Raw genomic sequence first — 21008 nt, 5'->3', positions numbered from 1 at the left:
AAATACTGGCTGTATTCTTAAGGTCCTGAAAAGATTAAATAACTCATGCGGTCATCCTGATCCCAGTCTCCTCACCCACCCTCCTTCTACTGCTCTTACATGATCTTTCTTTGATTCTTCTCATTGCTGCAGTATTGGAGGGTTTTGTTTGTTTGTCCTAGCCCCGCCATAGGGGTTATGATATATAAATGAGAGTTCTAACAATAACAACGATCATTTACTGAGTACTGTACCTACTTTATGCTAGGCATAGAGTGAGTACTAATTCTTATCCAATGAATTTACCCCTTTCTCTCCCATTTCACAGCTGAGTTCATGGAGGCTCAGAGACTTTAAGAAACATGCCTATGTTTCTACCGAAATGTCATGGCAAGGCTAAAACGTAGGTTTTCTAGTTGCACGTTACTTCAGCTGGTCCTGGTGTTAGTCGGCTTCCCTATCACTTTGACCCTGAGAGCTCAAAGAGCAACATACCAGCTCTGGGGGGCAGGCAGCTGGGGCAGGATATTGAGTTACACAGCTTAGGGTTCTGTACCTGGAGCACGGCTGTGGTGGAGGGGCCCATTTTTGGGTGGTGGGATTGAGGATGGAGACTCAGGCCAATGAGATCGGGAGTGCACAGCCACGCTGGAGCTTGTCTTGCTCCTGAACAAAACAATCAACTCTGTGTACCTACCCCCTGGTGCCACTGCCAGGCAATCAAAATATTTTCCTTCATATATAGGTAAACAGGACACGGTACAGTGTTTTTCCTGTGGTGGATGTTTAGGAAATTGGGAAGAAGGAGATGATCCTTGGAAGGAACATGCCAAATGGTTCCCCAAGTAAGTAGATAATTTTTGCTTAAATGTTTCTTTCTTTCTTTTTTTGAGACAGTCTTGCTCTGCCACCCAGGCTGGAGTATAGTGGCATGACTTCAGCTCGGTGCAAATTCTGCCTCCCTGGTTCAGGTGATTCTCCTGCCTCAGCCTTCTGAGTAGCTGGGATTATAGGTGTGCACCACCAAGATGGGCTAATGTTTGTATTTTTAGTAGAGATGGGGTTTTGCCATGTTGCCCAGGCTGGTCTTGAGCTCCTGAGCTCAGGCAGTCCACCCACCTAGGCCTCCCGAAGTGCTAGGATTACAGGCGTGAGCCACTGTGCCTGGCTAAATTTTTCAGTTCTTTAAAAGACAAAATGAAAGACAAAAGAGCCACCTTTCTGGAGTAGCACCTTCAGTTTTGATCTTTCCCTATTCAAAATTGGACCACTCCAGGATTTATTCAAGCAGGAAAGGCCTAATTACATTGTGAAAAGTTTGAATTATAGAATTTTAAACAGTTTTTAAGTATTTCATTATCCCAAATACTAAGATAGGTTTTGCCCAGTAGAAGTTTCATGATCTGCCTTAATTAATAAGTAAGGCTGGAAGTGGTGGCTCACACCTGTAACCCCAGCACTTTGGGAGGCCAAGGCAGGAGGATTGCTTGAAATCAGGAGTTCGAGACCAGCCTGGCATGTAGAGACCCTGTTTCTACAAAAATAAAAAAAATTGGCCGGGTGCGGTGGCTCACACCTGTAATCCCAGCACTTTGGGAGGCTGAGGCCGGTGGATCCGAGGTCAGGAAATCAAGACCATCCTGGCTAACACGGTGAAACCATGTCTCTACTAAGAATACAAAAAATTAGCCGGGAACGGTGGCGGGCGCCTGTAGTCCCAGCTGCTTGGGAGGCTGAGGCAGAAGAATGGTGTGAACCCGGGAGGCAGAGCTTGCAGTGAGCCGAGATAGCGCCACTGCACTCTGGCCTGGGCGACAGAGTGAGACTCCGTCTCAAAAAAAAAAATTAGCCAGGCATGGTGGCATGTACCTGCAGTCCTAGCTACTTGCGAGGCTGAGGCAGGAAGATTGCTAGAGCCCAGGTAGTCAAGGCTGCATTGAGCCGTGATCAAGCCACTGTGCTCCAGCCTGGGTGACAGAGTGAGACCCTGTCTCTAAAACTAATTAAATAAATAAGTAATAATAATTTCCATAGGGGTGGTGTAAAATGGTGTATGCTGGAAGGTAAAAAATATTTAAACATTATTACAAATGGTTTCATGTACTGCTAAATATATACCAAATGAAAACACTGTATTTTTAAACCTCAGAAAGAGTTTTTATTACTGCAGTGGTCTTTAGTTCCTGGCTTAGAAAAGGAAGTACATTTTAATTATTTTTAATGCTATATTTACTAGTATTTTCTACATGACTTTCTTTGTTTCTACCAAGTACAAATTCATTCCTTTAACAAGTTTTTAAACTTTCACTGTGTAAAATTTCATACAAAGATAGAATAGTGTAATAAATACTTGTCAACACATAGCCAAATCATATTTCATCCATCTCCTACCCACCTTTTTTCCTGGAAATAATAACAATAACTATATTTTTATTTTATTTTATTTGAGACAGAGTCTCGCCCTGTTGCCCAGTGGTACGATCTTGGCTCACTGCAACCTCCACCTCTCAGGTACAAGTGATTCTTGTGCCTCAGCCTCCCGAGTAACTGAGATTACAGGCATGCACCACCACACCTGGCTAATTTTTGTAATTTTAGTAGAGATGCGATTTCATCATGTTGCCCAGGCTGGTCTGAAATTCCTGGCCTCAAGTGATCCACCCACCTTGGATTCCCAAAGTGCTAGGATTACAAGCATGAGCCACCTGTGCCTGACCAAGATTTGTTGTTTTCTTTCTTTCTTTTTTTTTTTTTTGAGAGTGAGTTTTGCTCTGTTGCCCAGACTGGAGCCCAGACTGGAGTTTAGTGGTGCAATCTCAGCTCACTGCAACCTCCACCTCTCAGACTCAAGCAATCCTCCCACCTCAGTGTCCTGAGTAGCTGGGACCACAGGTGCCTACCACCATGCCCAGCTAATTTTCATATCTTTTATAGCGACAAGGTTTCACTTTGTTGCCCAGGCTGGTCTGGAACTCCTGGTTCTACAAACTCCTGGGCTCAAGTGATCCTCCCACCTCAGCCTCCCAAAGTGCTGGGATTACAGGCATGAGCCACTGTGCTCAGCCCCTTAAGATTTTTAATTCGTAGATTTCCTCTTTATCCATCTCTTTTTTCTTGTCACTTATTTGTTAAAGAAGCCATGTAATCTGTCCTGTAAAATTCCCTCTACTCTAGATTTGGCAGAATGTGTTCCTCTGGCATAGTCTAACATGTTCCTCTACCTTCTGCATTTCCAGGAACCTGACACTTGGATCTAGCAGTTTGGTCAGGCTCAGATTCTATTTTCTTTCTTTCTTTTTTTTTTTTTTTTTTTTTGTGACAGTCTCACTCTGTTGCCCAGGCTTGAGTGCAGCGGTGCAATCTTGGCTCACTGCAACCTCTGCCTCCTGGGTTCAAGCGATTCTCCTGCCTCACCCACCCAGGTCTGGGATTATAGGTGCGCACCGCCACACCCGACTAGTTTTTGTATTTTTAGTAGAGACGGGGTTTCTCCATATTTGTGAGGCTGGTGTCGAACTCCTGACCTCAGGCAGTCCACCTGCCTCGGCCTCCCAAAGTGCTGGGATTATAGGCATGAGCCACCGTGCCCAGCCTCAGATTCTATTTTCTTTAACAAATATTTGTCACACACCTACTACATGCAAAGTTGTTGGTTGGATACTAAATTAACTACAAAACTGGACACAGTTATTTACATTTATAAGTCATCTTGCACATGGACAGCCATGCCCACAAAAGTGAATGGAGGCCCGGCATGGTGGCTCATGCCTGTAATCCCAGCACTTTGGGAGTCTAAGGTAGGCGGATCATTTGATGTCAGTAGTTCAAGACCAGCCTGGCTAACATGGTAAAACCCTGTCTCTATTAAAAATACAAAAATTGGCCAGGCGTGGTGGCAGGCGCCTGTAATCCCAGCTACTTGGGAGGCTGAGGCAGGAGAATTGCTTGAGCCCGGGAGGCAGAGGTTGCAGTGAGCTGAGATCGCACCACTGCACTCCAGCCTGGTCAACACAGCGAGACTCCATCTCAAAAAAAAAAAAAAAAAAAAAGGCTGGGCACAGTGGCTCACACCTGTGATCCCAGCACTTTGGGAGGCCAAGGCAGGCAAATCACTTGAGGCCAGGAGTTCATTCAAGTGATGAACTCTCCTCTCCCCTCTCTCCTCTCTCCTCTCTCCTCTCTTATCTCCCCTCTTCCCTGGCCAACATGGTGAAACCCCATCTCTACTAAAAATACAAAAATGAGCCGAGCGTGGTGGTGCGTGCCTATGGTTCCAGCTACTCGGGAGGCTGAGGCAAGAAATTGCCTGAACCTGGGAGGCGGAGGTTGCAGTGAGCCAAGATCACTCCACTGCACAGCAGCCTGGGCAACAGAGTGAGACTCCATCTCAAAAGAAAAAAAAAAGTGAATGGATATCTTTGATATGTTTTGATACGTTGTGTGGGAAAGCAATATGCACAATAAGTGCAGTGTGAGACTTTGAAAATGTTTAAAACCACTCAAACTACATATGGAGTTGCTTGAAAATATATAGAAAAACTTATGAAAATATGTAAACCAAACTGTAGATACTTCTGGATCTGGATTTGTCAGGGGGTGAAGTAGTGATGGATTTTCACATTTATTTTGTTCATTGCTGTCTTGTTTAAATTTTTGGAAACAAGTATATATTACTTTCATAGTTGAAAAGAAAGTGAGGAGATTAGGAGGGAGGAAGTAAACAAGGGAGGAGAGGAGAAAGGCAGGAAGAGGAGAGAGAGAAAGTTAGACAAGCAGATGAGATGGTTATAGGGACGAATGAAGCTAGAATTGTGAAATCATTTGACAGTCACTCTGGGTCCCTGATGAATCAAAACAGCCACCCAGGCAGTCCTTGTCCATGCTGACAGTGCACCATATATGCATATGTAACAGGGAACAGCAGCCCCGGCTGGAGCACAAGCCGCTGCTCGTGGGCACCTGTCTCAGCTCTAGCCTCAGCTCAGGCTTCACTTAGCCTCAGGGTCACTGTGTTTAGTGTCGCTGGGTTATACACTGGACAAGTACCAGTGGCACCACTCACACATGATCACATTATCATGTGACTAGCACCTACTAGAGCCACACATCCTGTCTGGAGGGGCCTTCATATGCCTTCTCTAACGTAGTCAGAGGGTAAGGTAATAAGCACAGGGAGGGGAGACAGCAGTCCAGCAACCACTCCTAGAGCAGGAAGGAGTTCAGGCCAGCAAACAAGGGCAGGGGGTAGTGCAGAGGCTTAGGAGATAGAGCCAGGCTTGAATCTGCTGCTACCTGACTACCAGACCCTAGGCAAGTGACTGACCTTGTCTGAATCTCATATGTAAAATGCAGTGTCAACAACAAAAAAAAAATTAGAGAAAGATATCCCCAAATATGTCAAATTTATTCAGGAATAAGAAAAGAGGGTTATGATTTGGAATGCACTACGGTAAACCACAGGCACGTGCAGTGAGGGAAGAGTAAAGGGAATTTTTCTTGGCAAAAGGGAGAAGTTCACATAAGCTGCTTAGAAACAGAGTTCATAGCTGGGCACGGTAGCTCATACGTGTAATCACAGCTATGTGGGAGGCTGAGGCGGGAGGGTCTTTGGAGGCCAGGAGTTTGAGACCAGCCTGGGCAATGTGACGAGGCTCCAGTTTCTTTAGAGAGAGAGGAGAGAGGGGAGAGGGGAGAGGAGAGAGAAGACAGGGGACGGGGGAGAGGGGAGAGGCGAGAGGGCAGAAGAGAATTCCTTGGTTCTGAAGGCTCAAAGCCAGAGTTCTTGTGTGTTCATTGGTGGAGATGCTGTTCCTGGGCAGGTGTTCTTTTGACAGCATCTCATCTCATGTTATCTTATCTGAATTGCTGCAGTCCAAAAGAATGTGCAGTGATAAACCTTGCCATAGAAATATGTGCGTACATGCAAGCAATGCAAAGCAGGAGATGCGTGACAGGCGTGAAGGGATTTCTTATGGGATTCTTAGAAAGTCTTTGGAACCGTTCCTGTCTTGGACATGAAAGCCTGAACCCCACTCCTTCGTGCCTTCCCAGCCCTATTTTGTGTGGGTCTGATAAAAGTGATTTCATCTTGGTATCTGCGACTTCCACAGCAGATAATAATGTACAGCTTGTCTGGTGGTTGTAAGGATGAGAAACAAAGTATATGGATCAAATGCTTTGTAAAAATTACCATGTATAATGTGAGGATGACAGATGACCAACTGTTTTGCCTTTCATTTGTTTGTCGTCATAAGCACATGGTCAGTCAATAAAATCTAAGAGCTGGAATTAGAGCAAGAATCCCCAAGTTTCTTGTTGGGTTACTCTGTCTTTAGCTTTTTGGACTTCAATTTGTTGCTTCTTTTTATAAACTGTCAACAAAATGAGTATACCCTTACACTTTTTAAAATGTGGCACTCCATAAATGTAAGATGATTTTATGGTAATTTTTTAAGGTACTGAGTTCCTCCTCAATCCATATAAATCATGAGGACAGGGAACCACCCCGTGCATTGTGTGCCATGTAGGTTATGTGCAGACTTACGGCAATCCTTGGAAACATTTATACGCCTGAAAACTGGGGACCCTGGCTGCCTATCACATAGAATCATGGCCCTGGGGAAATATGCAGATCATCTGATGGCATCCATGTTCTCCTGTGATTATAAGAGAACATGGCAAGGTTGGTCACATCCCCACTGGTGGAAGAGCAGGTACTAATGCTCCAGCCTTTGGGTTCCCAGCCCATTCTTTGCTACAGCACCATAGAAAGAAAACTTAAATTTGAATTGGAGGGATTTTTATTTTTATTTTTATTTTTTTTGAGACAGAGTCTCTCTCTGTTGCCCAGGCTGGAGTGTAATGGTACAATCATGACTCACTGCAAACTCTGCTTCCCAGGTTCAAGTGATCCTCCCGCCTCAGCCTCCCAAGCAGCTGGGATTACAGGCGCCCGCCACCATGCCTGGCTAATTTTTGTATTTTCAGTAGAGATGGGGTTTCACCATGTTGACCAGGCTGGTCTCAAACTCCAGGCCTCAAGTGATCCACCCGCCTCAGCCTCCAAAAGTGCTGGGATTACAGGCATGATCCCCCATGCCCAGCTGAATTGGAGGAATTTTTAAAAGTTAATTTTAAAACTGCTTCTCTTTTATGGGAAATGAATATGTTTTTAAATGGTATTCAATGTGCTCTTTTTTAAAAAAATCAAAAATTATCCATTAACATCCGTTACTTTTTTTGTTTTTGGTTTTTTTGAGATTGAGTCTTGCTCTGTTGCCCAGGCTAGAGTGCAGTGGCATGATTTCAGCTCACTGCAACCTCCACCTCCCAGGTTCAAGCGATTCTCCTGCCTCAGCCTCCCAAGTAGCTGGGATTACAGGCACCCGCCACCACACCCAGCTAATTTTTGTACTTTTAGTAGAGACAGGGTTTCACCATCTTGGCCAGGCTGATCTCGAACTCCTGACCTCGTGATCCACCTGTCTCGGCCTCCCAAAATGCTGGGATTCCAGGCGTGAGCCATCACGCCTGGCCTAATAGCCATTACTTTTTAATGCATGGTAATTTTTTGTTCAGTAGATAAATATATTGTTATCTTAAAAAGATTTTTTGTATTTACTTTTGAGACTGGGTCTCAGTCTGTTGCCCAGGCTGGAGTGTAGCAGCCTGATCATGGCTCAGTGCAGCCTCTACCTCCCTGGGCTCAGGTGATCCTCCCCCTTCAGCCTCCTGAGTAGCTGGGACTACAGAGGTGTGGCACCATGCCCGGCTAATTTTTGTATTTTTTGTGGAGATGGGGTTTTGCCATGTTGCCCAGGCTAGTCTTGAACTCCTGGATGTGAGCCACTGCGTCTGGCCTATTATTTTAAATATAGTTCTCTTTACTGCCAGTAGCTTTCATATAACCCTAGGGACTAGATTTAGTCACCACTGCTTAATTCCAAAAAACAAAAGCTCCATCCTATATTTACTGTAAATCAGTCTCTTTGATTGTATTGTATGTTTTATTTCAAGAAAAAAGTTAACCTGAAGATTTAATTTTAAATAACTACACATGTTGTCACTAATAGAAATAACAAATAATTATATGAGAATAATGGTAATTCTCCTAAGTTTTGTGGTAAATTTTTTGGCAATTTTATTGAAGTATAATAAAATTCAACAATTCAATACGTCTTTATAAATGTTCATTGTGATATAGGACAGCTCTATCACAGTACTGGGGTAAATTTTAATTATATTTATTAATTACAGATGTGAATTTCTTCGGAGTAAGAAATCCTCAGAGGAAATTACCCAGTATATTCAAAGCTACAAGGGATTTGTTGACATAACGGTAATGTATAACAGCAATTTTTTCCTCAAGTTTTTGGATTACCTGTAAGTGTCTGACTCAGAAGGGCATAGGCATTCTTTTTATGTCATGGGTTTGATTTCTTTCTTCCTTTCTCCTTTCATTCCCCTGGCTCCCATCTTCAAAGTGAAAAATATCACATTCACTTGCTGACCTAGAGCCTTTTTCTTTTTCCAGGGCTGGCTTCTGACGGGCTCTGCTTGCCTTCCTGATAGTCTTCCCCTTTATGAATGAAGCCACTTGCCCCAGCTTCCCTCTGCTGCCCCTATCTGCAGGCTTGCTAAGATCTCCTGACCTAGGCGCTGTCACCCACAGTGGGCTGCAGAGCTGGCTCTTCCTAGCTGGCTAACTATCCTGAATCAGTAAAAATTTCCTAGTGGAGAGTGATGGGAAATCGAATCCAAACTGGCTTAAACAAAAATGAGAATTTATTGATTAACATGACTCAGGAGACCAGAACTCTATAGAGAACATGGCCTGACAGTGGGGGGAGAGAGGTGTTTCCTCAAAAAGAAATTGGGTGCAGCTTTCCCAGAAGAATCAGTTGCTCAATATATAATACCCTGATGAATTTAGTTACCATTCTATGTCTCTTACTTCCTCATTCGTCAAAGTACATCTGTGATATTTAAATGCAGGTCTGTTTTCAAGGTCAGTTTCCGGAAACAGTGACCCTGAGAAGGCTTCCTCCTGAGTATGCATAAACATTCACAGCTTGCATGCGTGTGTGTGTGTGTGTGTGTGTGTGTGTATGTTTGCTTGCACTGCATAAAAACAATTGCAACATCAACAGAAATAAAAATTAAAGGAATAATTCTCCTCCGACTCTGCCGTTCCATCCAGTGAAACTCTTCATTCTGGGGTAAAGTTCCTTCAGTTCTTGTTCATAGATAGGTATATACTTCATAAGTCAAACAATCAGGCTGGGCGCAGTAGCTCATGCCTGTAATCCCAGCCCTTTGGGAGGCCAAGCTGAGCAGATCACTTGAGATCAGGTGTTCGAGACCAGCCTCAAGACCTCCAACATGGGCCGGGTGCAGTGGCTCACGTCTGTAATCCCAGCACTTTGGGAGGCCGAGACGGACGGATCATGAGGTCAGGAGATAGAGACCATCCTGGCTAACATGGTGAAACCCCATCTCTACTAAAAATACAAAAAAAAAAAAAAAAAATTAGCCCGGCATGGTGGCAGGCGCCTGTGGTCCCAGCTACTCGGGAGGCTGAGGCAGGAGAATGGCGTGAACCTGGGAGGCGGAGCTTGTAGTGAGCCAAGGTCGCGCCACTGTGCTCCAGCCTGGACGACAGAGCGAGACTCTGTCTCAAAAAAAAAAAAAAAAAAAAAGACCTCCAACATCGTGTCTGTCTCTACTAAAAATACAAAAAAAAAAAAAAAAAAATTAGCCGGGTGTGGTGGCACATGACTGTACTACTCGGGAGGCTGAGGCAGGAGAATCACTTGAACCCAGGAGGCAGAGGTTGCAGTGAGACGAGAACCTGCCGCTGCACTTCAGCCTGGGCAACAGAGTGAGACTGTGCCTCAAAAAAAAAAAAAAAAAAAAAAAAAAAAGTCAGACAATCAACAACTTGAATTTTAATTTCCCTCAGGGAGAACATTTTGTGAATTCCTGGGTCCACAGAGAATTACCTATGGCATCAGGTAAAAACTCAAACATTTTCCAAAGGCTTTGCTTGTTTATTTCTTCTTTTGATTTTTTTGTCCCTATCTCTTTTTGTCTTCCCCCCCCACCACCCCCCGCCGTTTATTTTGAAGCAAACTCTAGACATCATTCCATCTGTAACTGTGAAGGGACAACTTGAACACTGATACTTGCAATATCAAAGCCTACTGGTCTCTTTAATTTGTGCAGCAGCAATAAAGATATAGAAAAAAAAAAAGACTAAAGCCTGCTGGTCTCACCTTGTGCTTTTTATTCAAGCTTATTGCAATGACAGCATCTTTGCTTACGAAGAACTACGGCTGGACTCTTTTAAGGACTGGCCCCGGGAATCAGCTGTGGGAGTTGCAGCACTGGCCAAAGCAGGTCTTTTCTACACAGGTGAGTCAGTAGGTTGTGCCCACTTGCTTGCTTGACCTTTAATTCCCACATAGACTTTATGCTCCTGGGCTTACGTTTAGCTACACTCAGCAATGTCCACTAGCTTCAGCGTTTCTTTTTCTTTTCTTTTTTTTTCCCCCTTGGAGACAGAGTTGCCCAGGCTGGAATGCAGATCTTGGCTCACCGCAACCTCCACCTCCCGGGTTCAAGAGATTCTCCTTCCTCAGCCTCTGGAGTAGCTGGAACCACAGGCGCCTGCCACCATGCCCAGCTACTTTTTTGTATTTTTAGTAGAGACAGGGTTTCACCATGCTAGTCAGAATGCTCTTGATCTCCTGATCTCGTGATCTGCCCGCCTTGGCCTCCCAAATGCTGGGATTACAGGTGTGAGCCATCGCGCCAGGCCTCTCTTCAGCATTTCTTATAGATTCGTTTTCTTTTCTATTTTTTTTGAGACATGGTCATCCAGGCTGGAGGGCAGTGGCGAGATCATGGCTCACTGCAGCCTCAACCTCCTGGGCTCAAGTAATCCTCCTGCCTTGGCCTCCCAAAATGCTGGGATTACAGGTGTGAGCCACTGCACCTGGCATAGATCTCTTTTCTTTCCTGCATCATAAATCCTCTCCCAGTTTTCTATTCCTTCCTTAGGTGGTAAACCTTCAAATTTGAAACCTTAAGGTCTGGACTAACAATGAATACAAGTATTCTATTTGTGATAATTATCATGTCTTTTCTTTCTACACATTACTCTCCTCACCTCTTGTCCCCTGACAAAGTGCTCCTAGAAACTGTCACAGGACACTTCTGCTTATATTTCTTTAATCAGAACTTAGTTGGATGGGCCGGGCATGGTGGCTCCTGCCTGTAATCCCAGCACTTTGGGAGGCCGAGGTGGGTGGATCACCTGAGGTCAGGAGTTTGAGACCAGCCTGGCCAATATGGTGAAACTCTGTCTCTACTAAAAATACAAAGAATTAGCCAGGCATGGTGGTGGGTGCCTGTAATCCCAGCTACTTGGGAGGCTGAGGCAGGAGAATCGCTTGAACCTGGGATGTGGAGGTTGTGGGGAGTCAAGATCATGCTATTGCACTCCAGCCTGGGCAACAAGAGTGAAACTCTGTCTCAATAATAATAATAATAATAATAATAATAATTTAGTCAGATGACCATACCTAGCTGTAAGAGAAGCTGGGAAACCTAATCTTTTTCCTGGGTGACAATGTGCCCAGCTAAATATTGGGATTTCTATTAGTATGGAAGGATTTGAGATAATAGGAACATGGATAGCAATCTTTGCCACATTCTGCCTGCAGGAGAAAATCAGGAAATTAATTTTCATGATTCCTAAACATGTAGAGCCTTCCACCAGATTGTGGCATTTTCTCTTTAGCTGCTGGTCATTAGGAAGCACCTCTGCAATCTATAAATGATGGGCTGGTTCCTGTCAGCTAAATCTCTGCCTGAAATACAAGATGATCAGGGAAAGGTTCCTAGGTACCTTGCTGGTCTTGCTCAAACCGAACACATGCATAAGTTACAGTGGAGGTTAATGCAGATCTTTAACTGAGAGATCAAGTAGCTGTCACAAATACCATAGAGCAACACAGAGAAGCAGAATATAGTTGTCACTCTACCTAACAGACATGTGCCATTGGAAAAAAAAAATCTGACTGCCTCACAATCTTAAGCCTTTGGAAAGAGTGTTTGCCATTTCTCCCTACTCTACTGTGTCTTCCTCTTGTCAGCCTTCCGCAAGACCCCTCTGACCAGTGTGCTCCCCCTCTTCCTTTCCAATCTTCCACCACTCCACACAAATCCTAATCATCTCTGACTCTTTTCAGATCTTGCAAGCTCTAGGATCTCATATTTCTGGGAGGCTTTCCTCTGCCCCAGCTTTCCCAGAGTGGAAGGAAGATGAGAAATGCTCTGTTTCTAGTTTGATCCTTTTGCAGAGCTAAATACCAATTTCTTTCCAAAGAAATATAATTTCACAAAGAGACTTAATCCTATTTCTGGTGTAATAAACCTGGCAATAATGTGGTAAGAGGCAATTAATTCTTCATGCATTCACTTACATAAGGGCTGCTAGATTTGCTGGTATTTTTTTTTTTTTGAGCTCTAAATATATTCTTTCTGATTCATTCATTAAACGCATACTAATTGACTGCCACATGAGTGTCAAGCACTTTTCTAGGTTCATGTCATTCATTAGTGAGCAAAAACCTCTACCCTCATAGAGCTTATTTTTATTTTTATTTTTTGAGACAGAGTTTCACTCTTGTCACCCAGGCTGGAGTGCAATGGCGCTATCTTGGTTCACTGCAACCTCCATCTCCTGGGTTCAAGCGATTCTCGTGCCTCAGCCTCCCGAGTAGCTGGCATTACAGGCATGTGCCACCACGCCCAGCTAATTTTTGTATTTTTAGTAGAGACAGGGTTTCACCGTGTTGGCCAGGCTGGTCTCAGACTCCTGACCTCAGGAGATCCGCTGGCCTTGGCCTCCCAAAGTGCTGGGATTACAGGCATGAGCCACTGCGCCCAGCCCCCTCATGGAGCTTCAATTCCAGATTCTGGTTGCCAATCTGTTTGTTGATCAAAGGAGAATGGGGCAGAGGGATGGTGCGCATCAAAGTGCATGGTGTGTAGGAGCATTCAATGACTACTTGCCAGTTACCCCACTGGTGGACAGAGTCTTATATAGAAAATTGCCTCACTGGTAACCAACTTCTGACTGTCACAAAACCCAGTTGGAGACTGAACAGGCTTTCACTATTACAGGTCTGGTGGTTATTATCTGCATGTTAATGGACAGATGCCCATGCCAGTGGCACTGATCAAGTTTCCTTACTTTTAGGTATAAAGGACATCGTCCAGTGCTTTTCCTGTGGAGGGTGTTTAGAGAAATGGCAGGAAGGTGATGACCCATTAGACGATCACACCAGATGGTTTCCCAAGTGAGTGGAATGAATGTTACCCATCTGCAACTTTCGATGCACTTCAACAGTTTCTTTCTTTTTCCTCATTTCCTGCCTTATTTTATCTTTAGATTGAGTCTTTATCCACTCCTCTGATTCAGGCTATGAAGGATGAGTCTTCATGTCTTTCATCCCTTTGCTCCATGACCCCCTTCCTGTACTAGCCTTCGCCTCTTTATAGTTATGGCATAGTTTTGGCTAGATTCATATATTCACATTACATGTTTACATTATCATGACTATACAAATGCTATGTGGAGCTGAAGCTTGTGGTAAATTTTTATTTATTTTCCCTTCCTGTATATCCTTTTATTTTTTTAGGAAGTAATAACTGTCCTGTTGGTATGTTAGCTTATTTTTTTTTCCTGAGGTAAAATTCACGTAGTAACAATTTTATTTATTTATTTATTATTTTTTGTGACAGGGTCTCTCTCTTGCCCAGGTTGGAGTGCAGTGGTGCAATCATGGCTCACTGCAGCCTTGACCTCTCTGGCTCAAGCAATCTTCCTCGCTCAGCCTCCCAAGTAGCTGGGACTACAGGCACATGTCTCCACACCCAGCTAATTTTTTTTTTTTTTTTTTTTAAGAGACAGGGTCTCTCTATGTTGCCCAGGCTGGTCTCAGACTTCTAGGCTCAAGCAGTCTTCCCATCCTGGCTTCCCAAGGTGCTGGGATTATAGGCGTGAGCCACCATGCACAGCAATTAAACCATTTTAGAGTACACAATTCTGTGGCATTTATTATAGTACATTCACAATGTTGCGCAACCACCCCCTCTATCTAGTTCCAAAACACTTTCATCGCCCCCAAAGAAAACTCTGTATCCATTAAGCAGGCCCTCCTTCTCTCTCCACCCCACTCCATGCCCAGCCCCTGGGATACACCAACCTAATTGGTGTCTATGGATTTATTTGTTCTGACTATTTCCTCTAAATGGAAGCATACAGTTTGACCAACAATGTATGAGGTTTCCCATTTCTCATCAACACTTTTCTATTTTTAAAAAAATTATAGCCATCTGCTTAATTTTTTTTTTTTTTTTTTTTTGAGATGGAGTCTCACTTTGTTGCCCAGGCTGGAGTGCAATGGCGTGATCTCACTCACTGCAACCTCCGCCTCCTGGGTTCATGCCATTCTCCTGCCTCAGCCTCCCGAGTAGCTGGGACTACAGGCACCTGCCATCACGCCCGGCTAATTTATTATTTATTTATTTTTTTAGTAGAGACGGGGTTTCACCGTGTTAGCCAGGATGGTCTCCATCTCCTGACCTCGTGATCCACCCGCCTCAGCCTCCCAAAGTGCTCTGATTACAGGCGTGAGCCACCGCGCCCGGCCAGCCATCTGCTTAATTTTTATGTACATTGCTTATTTTTGTTTCTTGAGATAAAATTCATGTATTAATAATTTTATTTATTTATTTAAATGAAATAAATGAAGACGAACACCAGCTCATCTTCAAATTATCCCAAATGTTTAAATCTCCTCTTAAGTCATTCAGACCTACCAGATATCTCATCATTTTCATTTCTTGAAAGAGTCATCATTTTTTTTTTCTTTTTCTTTTTTTTTTGAGACGGAGTCTGGCTCTGTCACCCAGGCTGGAGTGCAGTGGCATGATCTCGGCTCACTGCAGACTCTGCCTCCCAGGTTCAAGCAATTCTTCCTGCCTCAGCATCCCAAGTAGCTGGGACTACAGGCATGCACCACTATGCCTGGCTAATTTTTGTATTTTTAATAGAGATGGAGTTTTGCCACGTTGGCCGGGCTAGTTTCAAACTCCTGACCTCAAGTGATCCGCCTGCCTCAGCCTCCCAAAGTGCTGGTATTACAGGCGTGAGCCACTGCGGCTGGTCCATTTTCATCTTGGAGGAGTCATCCATCATTTTCACCTTCTTGAATGAGTTTCCCTGGAAGTCTTCTGGCCTGCTGGATTATGAACAACTTGTCCTATAATCATCCTGGGATCCAGGGATCTTTCTTCACAGGCATCCTGGAGATTATCTCCTCTGTTGTATCTCCTGGATCTAATGTCATCCTCTTCTTGGTTCACTTGCTCATTTTGGTGGAACACTTCATCGGAGTTCCCTGGGAAAGACTGCATAAGAAATACACACTTTTAGTTGCATATAATGCATATACAGACATATAGATCTATCTAGATATATGTTTTTCCTGTATTCTCACACTTATTTGATAGTTTAGCTAGGTATAGAATTATAGGTTGGAAGTCATTTTAATTCTAGATTGTAGAGGCACTGCTACATTTCTACTGGTTCCTAATGTGCTGTCGAGAAGTTCCATGCCTTTCTGCTTCTCAATCCTTTTACTGCAAACAAATTTTTTTTTTTTTCCTGTGCTGGAAGCTTTCAGAAAAAGATCTGTTCTAAAATTTTATGAAGAAATATTTCTTTTCTATGAATCTTTAAACTTAATTTTTTTTACCCATCAAACTCTTTAGAAATGTTTAATTGCAAGAAGAAATTTGTGTTTTCACTATGTAATTAGTAAGAGTTTTTTTTTTAGAAATGAATATGAACACATACAGATTTTAAAATGAATGCTTCCTGCTCATTTGTATAGTGGTAAAAACAAAAATAAAATAAAATGAATACTTCTATCTAATTTTATTGCCTTGAAGGTATTTTGATAGCAGTAGTTACCTCATTTTTCTTTCTTATTTGGGCTTAGTGTATAATAAATTATTGAGAACAATGGGGACATTCTACTTAATTCTTGGAAGGATAAGCTAGGATGCAGTCTAGTCTTATTTAGAACTCACTCTGGAATCGATCAACTCCCTTTTATACTATTATTATTATTATTAGTTTTACTGTTTTGTTGTTGTTGTTTTTGAGATGGAGTCTCACTCTGTCACCCAGGCTGGAGTGCAGTGGCGTGATCTCGGCTCACTGCAACCTCCGCCTCCCGGGTTCAAGCGATTCTCCTGCCTCAGCCTCCCAAGTAGCTGGGATTACAGGTACCTCCCCACCATGCCTGGCTAATTTTTTGTACTTTTAATAGAGACGGGGTTTCACCATGTTGGTCAGGCTGGTCTTGAACTCCTGACCTCAAGTGATCCTCCTGCCTTAGCCTCCCAAAGTGCTGGGATTACAGGTGTGAGCCGCCAACCTGGCCTTTAGTGTTTTTTTGTTAAGAGACTGGGTCTCGGCTCTGTCACCCAGGCTGGAGCAAGTGCAGTGGTGCAATCCTAGCTGACTGTAGCCTCAAATTCCTGGGCTCAAGTGATCCTCCCACCTCAGACTCCCAAGTAGCTAGGACTACAAGCATGTGTCACCATGCCCGACTAATTTTTTAAAGTTTTTTTTTTGTAGAGATGGGGTCTTGCTTTGTTGCCCAGGCTGGTCTCAAACTCCTGGCTCCGAATGATCCTTCTGCTTCAGCCTCCCAAAGTACTTGGATTACAGGCATGAGCCACTGCTCCCAGCCAACTCCTTTTTGGATTTTTACTCTTCCTTTGCCTCTTTTAAAAAAACTGCAAACCAGTATATCTCCAAATGATTACCTAAAATTTTTATGTATGCTTTAAAGAATGAATAAAAAGCAACCTATGAACCTCCTAGTAAAGTCAAGAAATTGGACATTATCAATGCCTTAAAAGACCCCTGCGGCCGGGTGCAGTGACTCACGCCTGCAATATCAGCACTTTGGGAGGCCGATGTGGGCAGATTGTCTGAGCTCAAGAGTTCGAGACCAGCCTGGGCAACATGGTGAAACCCCATCTCTGTTAAAAAAAAGAAAAAATTAACCGGGCCTGGTGGCACACGCCTGTAGTCCCAGCTATTAGGGAGGCTGAGGTAGGAGAATGGCTTGAACCTGGGAGGCGGAAGTTGCAGTGAGCCAAGATGGCGCCATTGCACTCCTGGGCGACAGAGCGTGACTCTGTCACAAAAAAAAAAAAATCAAAAAACAAAAAACAACTCTGCATGCCAACCACCCCCTAATTCTGATTATATCCCTGTCCCTCCAATCCAGAGGTAAATGTGATGCTCAGTTTGGGTTAATTATTCCCTTGCTTCTCTTTTTGGTTTTACCAACTACATATACATCCTTAAACATATTTAGCTTTGTCTATTCTTGAAGTTCAAATAAGAAGCATACTGCATGATTCTTCTTGTAATTGGCTGGTTTTACTCCACGATGTTTTTGAGATTCATCCATATTTATATGTACTACACAGTTGTAGTTCACTTGTTTTCATTGGTAAATAGTGTATTATTTTATGAATATATAATAACTTATTTTACTGTTGATTAAACTTGTGGGTCGTTTTCAGAGTGTTGCAAATTCAAATAATGCCCTATGAACATTCTTGTACATATTTTCCAGTGCTCATGTGTGTTTCTCTAGGATACATAACAAAGTAAAGAATTACAGAGTCATAGAACTTTGCGGGTGTTCAACTCCACTAGATAATGCAAAGCTTTTTCCAAAGTGGTTGCACTGATTTACATTCCCATAGGCCTAGATGCGTTTCTATTGATTTGCTTCCTCACTAACTTGGTATTGCCCAAATTTTAATTTTTGTCAATGTAATTACTAATAATGTTAAGCTTATTTTCTTCTTTTTTTCTTCCTTTTTTTTTTTTTTGAGATGGAGTTTCACTCTTGTTGCCCAGGCCGGAGTGCAATGGCACGATCTCGGCTCACCGCAACCTCTGCCTCCCAGGTTCAAGTGATTCTCTTGCCTCAGCCTCCCAAGTAGCTGGGATTACAGGCATGTGCCACCACGCCCAGCTAATTTTGTATTTTTAGTAGAGATGGGGTTTCTCCATGTTGGTCAGGCTGGTCTCGAACTCCCAACCTCAGGTGATCCACCCACCTCAGCCTCCCAAAGTGCTGGGATTACAGGTGTGAGCCACCTCGCCCGGCAGTTGAGCTTATTTTCATATTTTCCTGCAGAATAGTCTTGTTCTTTCTCTTCAAGAGTGTGTCTTAGCTATTTTTTTGCCCTTTGGTCTTTCATATTCCAGAGAATATATTAAATATCCCAAGCAGGCATGGTGGTTCACACCTATAATCCCAGCACTTTGGGAGGCTGAGGTAGGAGGAGTGCACAAGGCGAGGAGTTTGAGACTAGCCTTTGCAACATAGCTAGACTCCATTTCTACAAAAAAATTTTAAGACAGGGTATGGTAGCATGCATCTGTAGTCCCAGCTACCTGGGAGGCAGAGGCAGGAGAATCGCTTGAGCTCAGGAGTACAGGTTGCAATGAGCTATGATTGTGCCACTGTACTCTGGCCTGGGTGACAGAGTAAAACTTTGTCTCTAAAAAACCGAAATATCCCTCTTTATCCTTGATAGTATTTTTTAGGCCTTTATTAGTTTTTTCATGTTACATCTTTTAGATTATTTTCTTTTTAATCTATCTGTGACTACATTTAAAGTCAATTCTTGTTTTTTCCTTTTCCTTTTTGTGGGTAACAGGGTCTCACTATGTTGCCCAGGCAGATCTCAAACTCCTGGGCTCAAGCTGTCCTCCCACCTCTGCCACCCTAAGTGTTGAGATTACAGGCATGAGCCACTGCACCCAGCCTTAAAGTGAATTGTTACAGGCAATAACACAGTGGAGTCTTTTATTTTATTTTTTATTTTTTTATGAGACAGACTCTCGCTCTGTTGCCTACGCTGGAGTGCAGTGGTGCAGTCTTGACTCACTGCAGCCTGGACTTCCCAGGCTCAAGCAATCCTCCCACCTCAGACTCCTGAGTAGCTGGGACTACAGGCACATGCCACCAAACCTGGCTAAGTTTGTTAATTTTTTGTAGAGACAAGGTCTCACTATGTTGCCCAGTCTGATCTCAAACACCTAGCCACAAGCAATTCTCCTGCCTTGTCTTCCCAGAGTGCTGGGATTACAGGTGTGGACCACTGAACCCAACAGGTCTTGCTTTTTTTTGAGATGGAGGTGTGAGCCACCACATCCAGCCAGGTCTTTCTTTTTTTTTTTTTGAGACGGAGTCTTGCTCTGTCGCCCAGGCTGGAGTGCAGTGGCACGATCTTGGCTCACTGCAAGCTCCGCCTCCTGGGTTCACACCATTCTCCTTCCTCAGCCTCCCGAGTAGCTGGGACTACAGGCACCCGCCACCACACCTGGCTAATTTTTTGTATTTTTAGTAGAGACGGGGTTTCACCGTGTTAGCCAGGATGGTCTCGATCTCCTGACCTCATCATCCACCTGCCTTGGCCTCCCAAAGTGCTGGGATTACAGGCGTGAGCCACCACGCCCGGCCAGGTATTGCTTTTTAAGAGTCTGACAATAACTGCTTTCTAATTGGAATGTTTAGAACGTTTAAATTTAATGCAATTATGAATATGGTTGGATTTAAACCTATTTTACCATTTGCTTTCTATTTATTTCATCATTTCTTTGTTTCTTTTTCTTTTCCTGACTTCCTAGGGTTTAGGGTTTTTTTTTTTTCTTTTTTCTACCCCCTCCTTGAGTATTTTTTTGTACTCCATTTTATTTCTGTCAGCTTATTAGCTATTAATCCTTATTTTACCTTTTTACTACTTGCTCTAGAGTTTACCATATGCCTATTTAACATATCATAGTAATCTTCAAAAATATTATAACAGCCGGGTGCAGTGGCTCATGCCTGTAATCCCGGTAATTTGGGAGGCTGAGGCAGGCAGATCACTTGAGGTCAAGAGTTCCAGAGCAACCTGGGCAACATGGTGAAACCCCGTCTCTACTAAAAATACAAAAAAATTAGCTGGGTGTGGTGGCGCACACCTGTAATCCCAGCTACTTGGGAGGCTGAGGCACGAGAATTGCTTGAACCCAGGAAGCAGACGCTGCAGAAAGCTGAGATCATGCCACTGCACTCCAGCCTGGGTGACACAGTGAGACTCTGGGTCAAAAAAATATATAACACTTGACATAAAATGTATGAACCATACAATAGTATATTTCCATTTCTCCCCTCTCATCCTTTGTGCTATTGTCATACATTTTATTTCCATGTACTTTAATAAATCTTACAATATAATGTTATATCTTTGCTTTAAACAATTTAAGTACATTTTTACAAGGGGAAATGTCTTTCATATTTGCCCTCTTAGTTATCTTATCATTCCTGGTACTTTTCATTCCTTTGAGTAGAACCAAATTTCCATCTGCTATCATTTTCCTTTTAACTGATGTGCTTCCTTTCACTTTTTTTTTTTTTTTTTGAGATGGAGTCTTGTTCTGTCTCCTAGGCTGGAGTTCAGCGCCACGATCTCGGCTGACTGCAACCTCTGCCTCCCGGGTTCAAGCGATTCTCCTGCCTCAGCCTCCTGAGTAGCTAGGATTACAGGTGCCCACCACCATGCCAGGCTAATTTTTGTATTTTTAGTAGAGATAGAGTTTCACCATGTTGGCCAGGCTGGTCTTGAACTCCTGACCTCATGAGCTGCCTGCCTCAGCCTCCCAAAGTGCTGGGATTACAGGGGTGAACCACTGTGCCTGGTCCCTTTCACATTTTTTGTAGTGCAGTTATGCTGGCAACTGACTTTATTTGGCATTTGTTTGTATGAATAAGTTTATATTTTACCTTCCTTCATAGTTCTTTTCCTTGATGGGCCTATTAAAATATTTTTTTTCTTTTGTAAGCCACTTCACCCCTTCCCTATGGGTT

At 43.4% G+C, this 21008-nt stretch overlaps 1 protein-coding gene and 1 long non-coding RNA gene across 5 annotated transcripts in view; one reads left to right on the top strand and one right to left on the bottom strand.

The window, feature by feature from the left end:
• NAIP (NLR family apoptosis inhibitory protein) overlaps positions 1 to 21008 on the top strand; it is a 55031-nt gene that overhangs the window by 12335 nt on the left and 21688 nt on the right. For 3 of the 4 annotated variants that reach the window (XM_063810381.1, XM_016953184.4, XM_016953179.3), the window contains 5 exons: positions 725 to 824; positions 8236 to 8317; positions 9941 to 9992; positions 10273 to 10392; positions 13247 to 13346. In XM_063810381.1, the coding sequence (XP_063666451.1) occupies positions 725 to 824; positions 8236 to 8317; positions 9941 to 9992; positions 10273 to 10392; positions 13247 to 13346 (454 nt within the window). The remainder of the gene's footprint in view (positions 1 to 724; positions 825 to 8235; positions 8318 to 9940; positions 9993 to 10272; positions 10393 to 13246; positions 13347 to 21008) is intronic. The other variant, XM_016953185.3, reaches the window with a different exon arrangement.
• LOC134809957 (uncharacterized) overlaps positions 14083 to 21008 on the bottom strand; it is a 43911-nt gene continuing 36985 nt past the window's right edge. Inside the window, exon 3 of the long non-coding RNA XR_010156904.1 lies at positions 14083 to 15462. This is a non-coding gene — a long non-coding RNA (uncharacterized LOC134809957). The remainder of the gene's footprint in view (positions 15463 to 21008) is intronic.

The sequence above is a fragment of the Pan troglodytes genome, chromosome 4 (genome assembly GCF_028858775.2).
Source record: "Pan troglodytes isolate AG18354 chromosome 4, NHGRI_mPanTro3-v2.0_pri, whole genome shotgun sequence".
Lineage (NCBI taxonomy): Eukaryota > Metazoa > Chordata > Mammalia > Primates > Hominidae > Pan > Pan troglodytes.
Note: the sequence above shows the minus strand (reverse complement) of the source record. Positions and strands in the feature narration are given on the sequence as shown.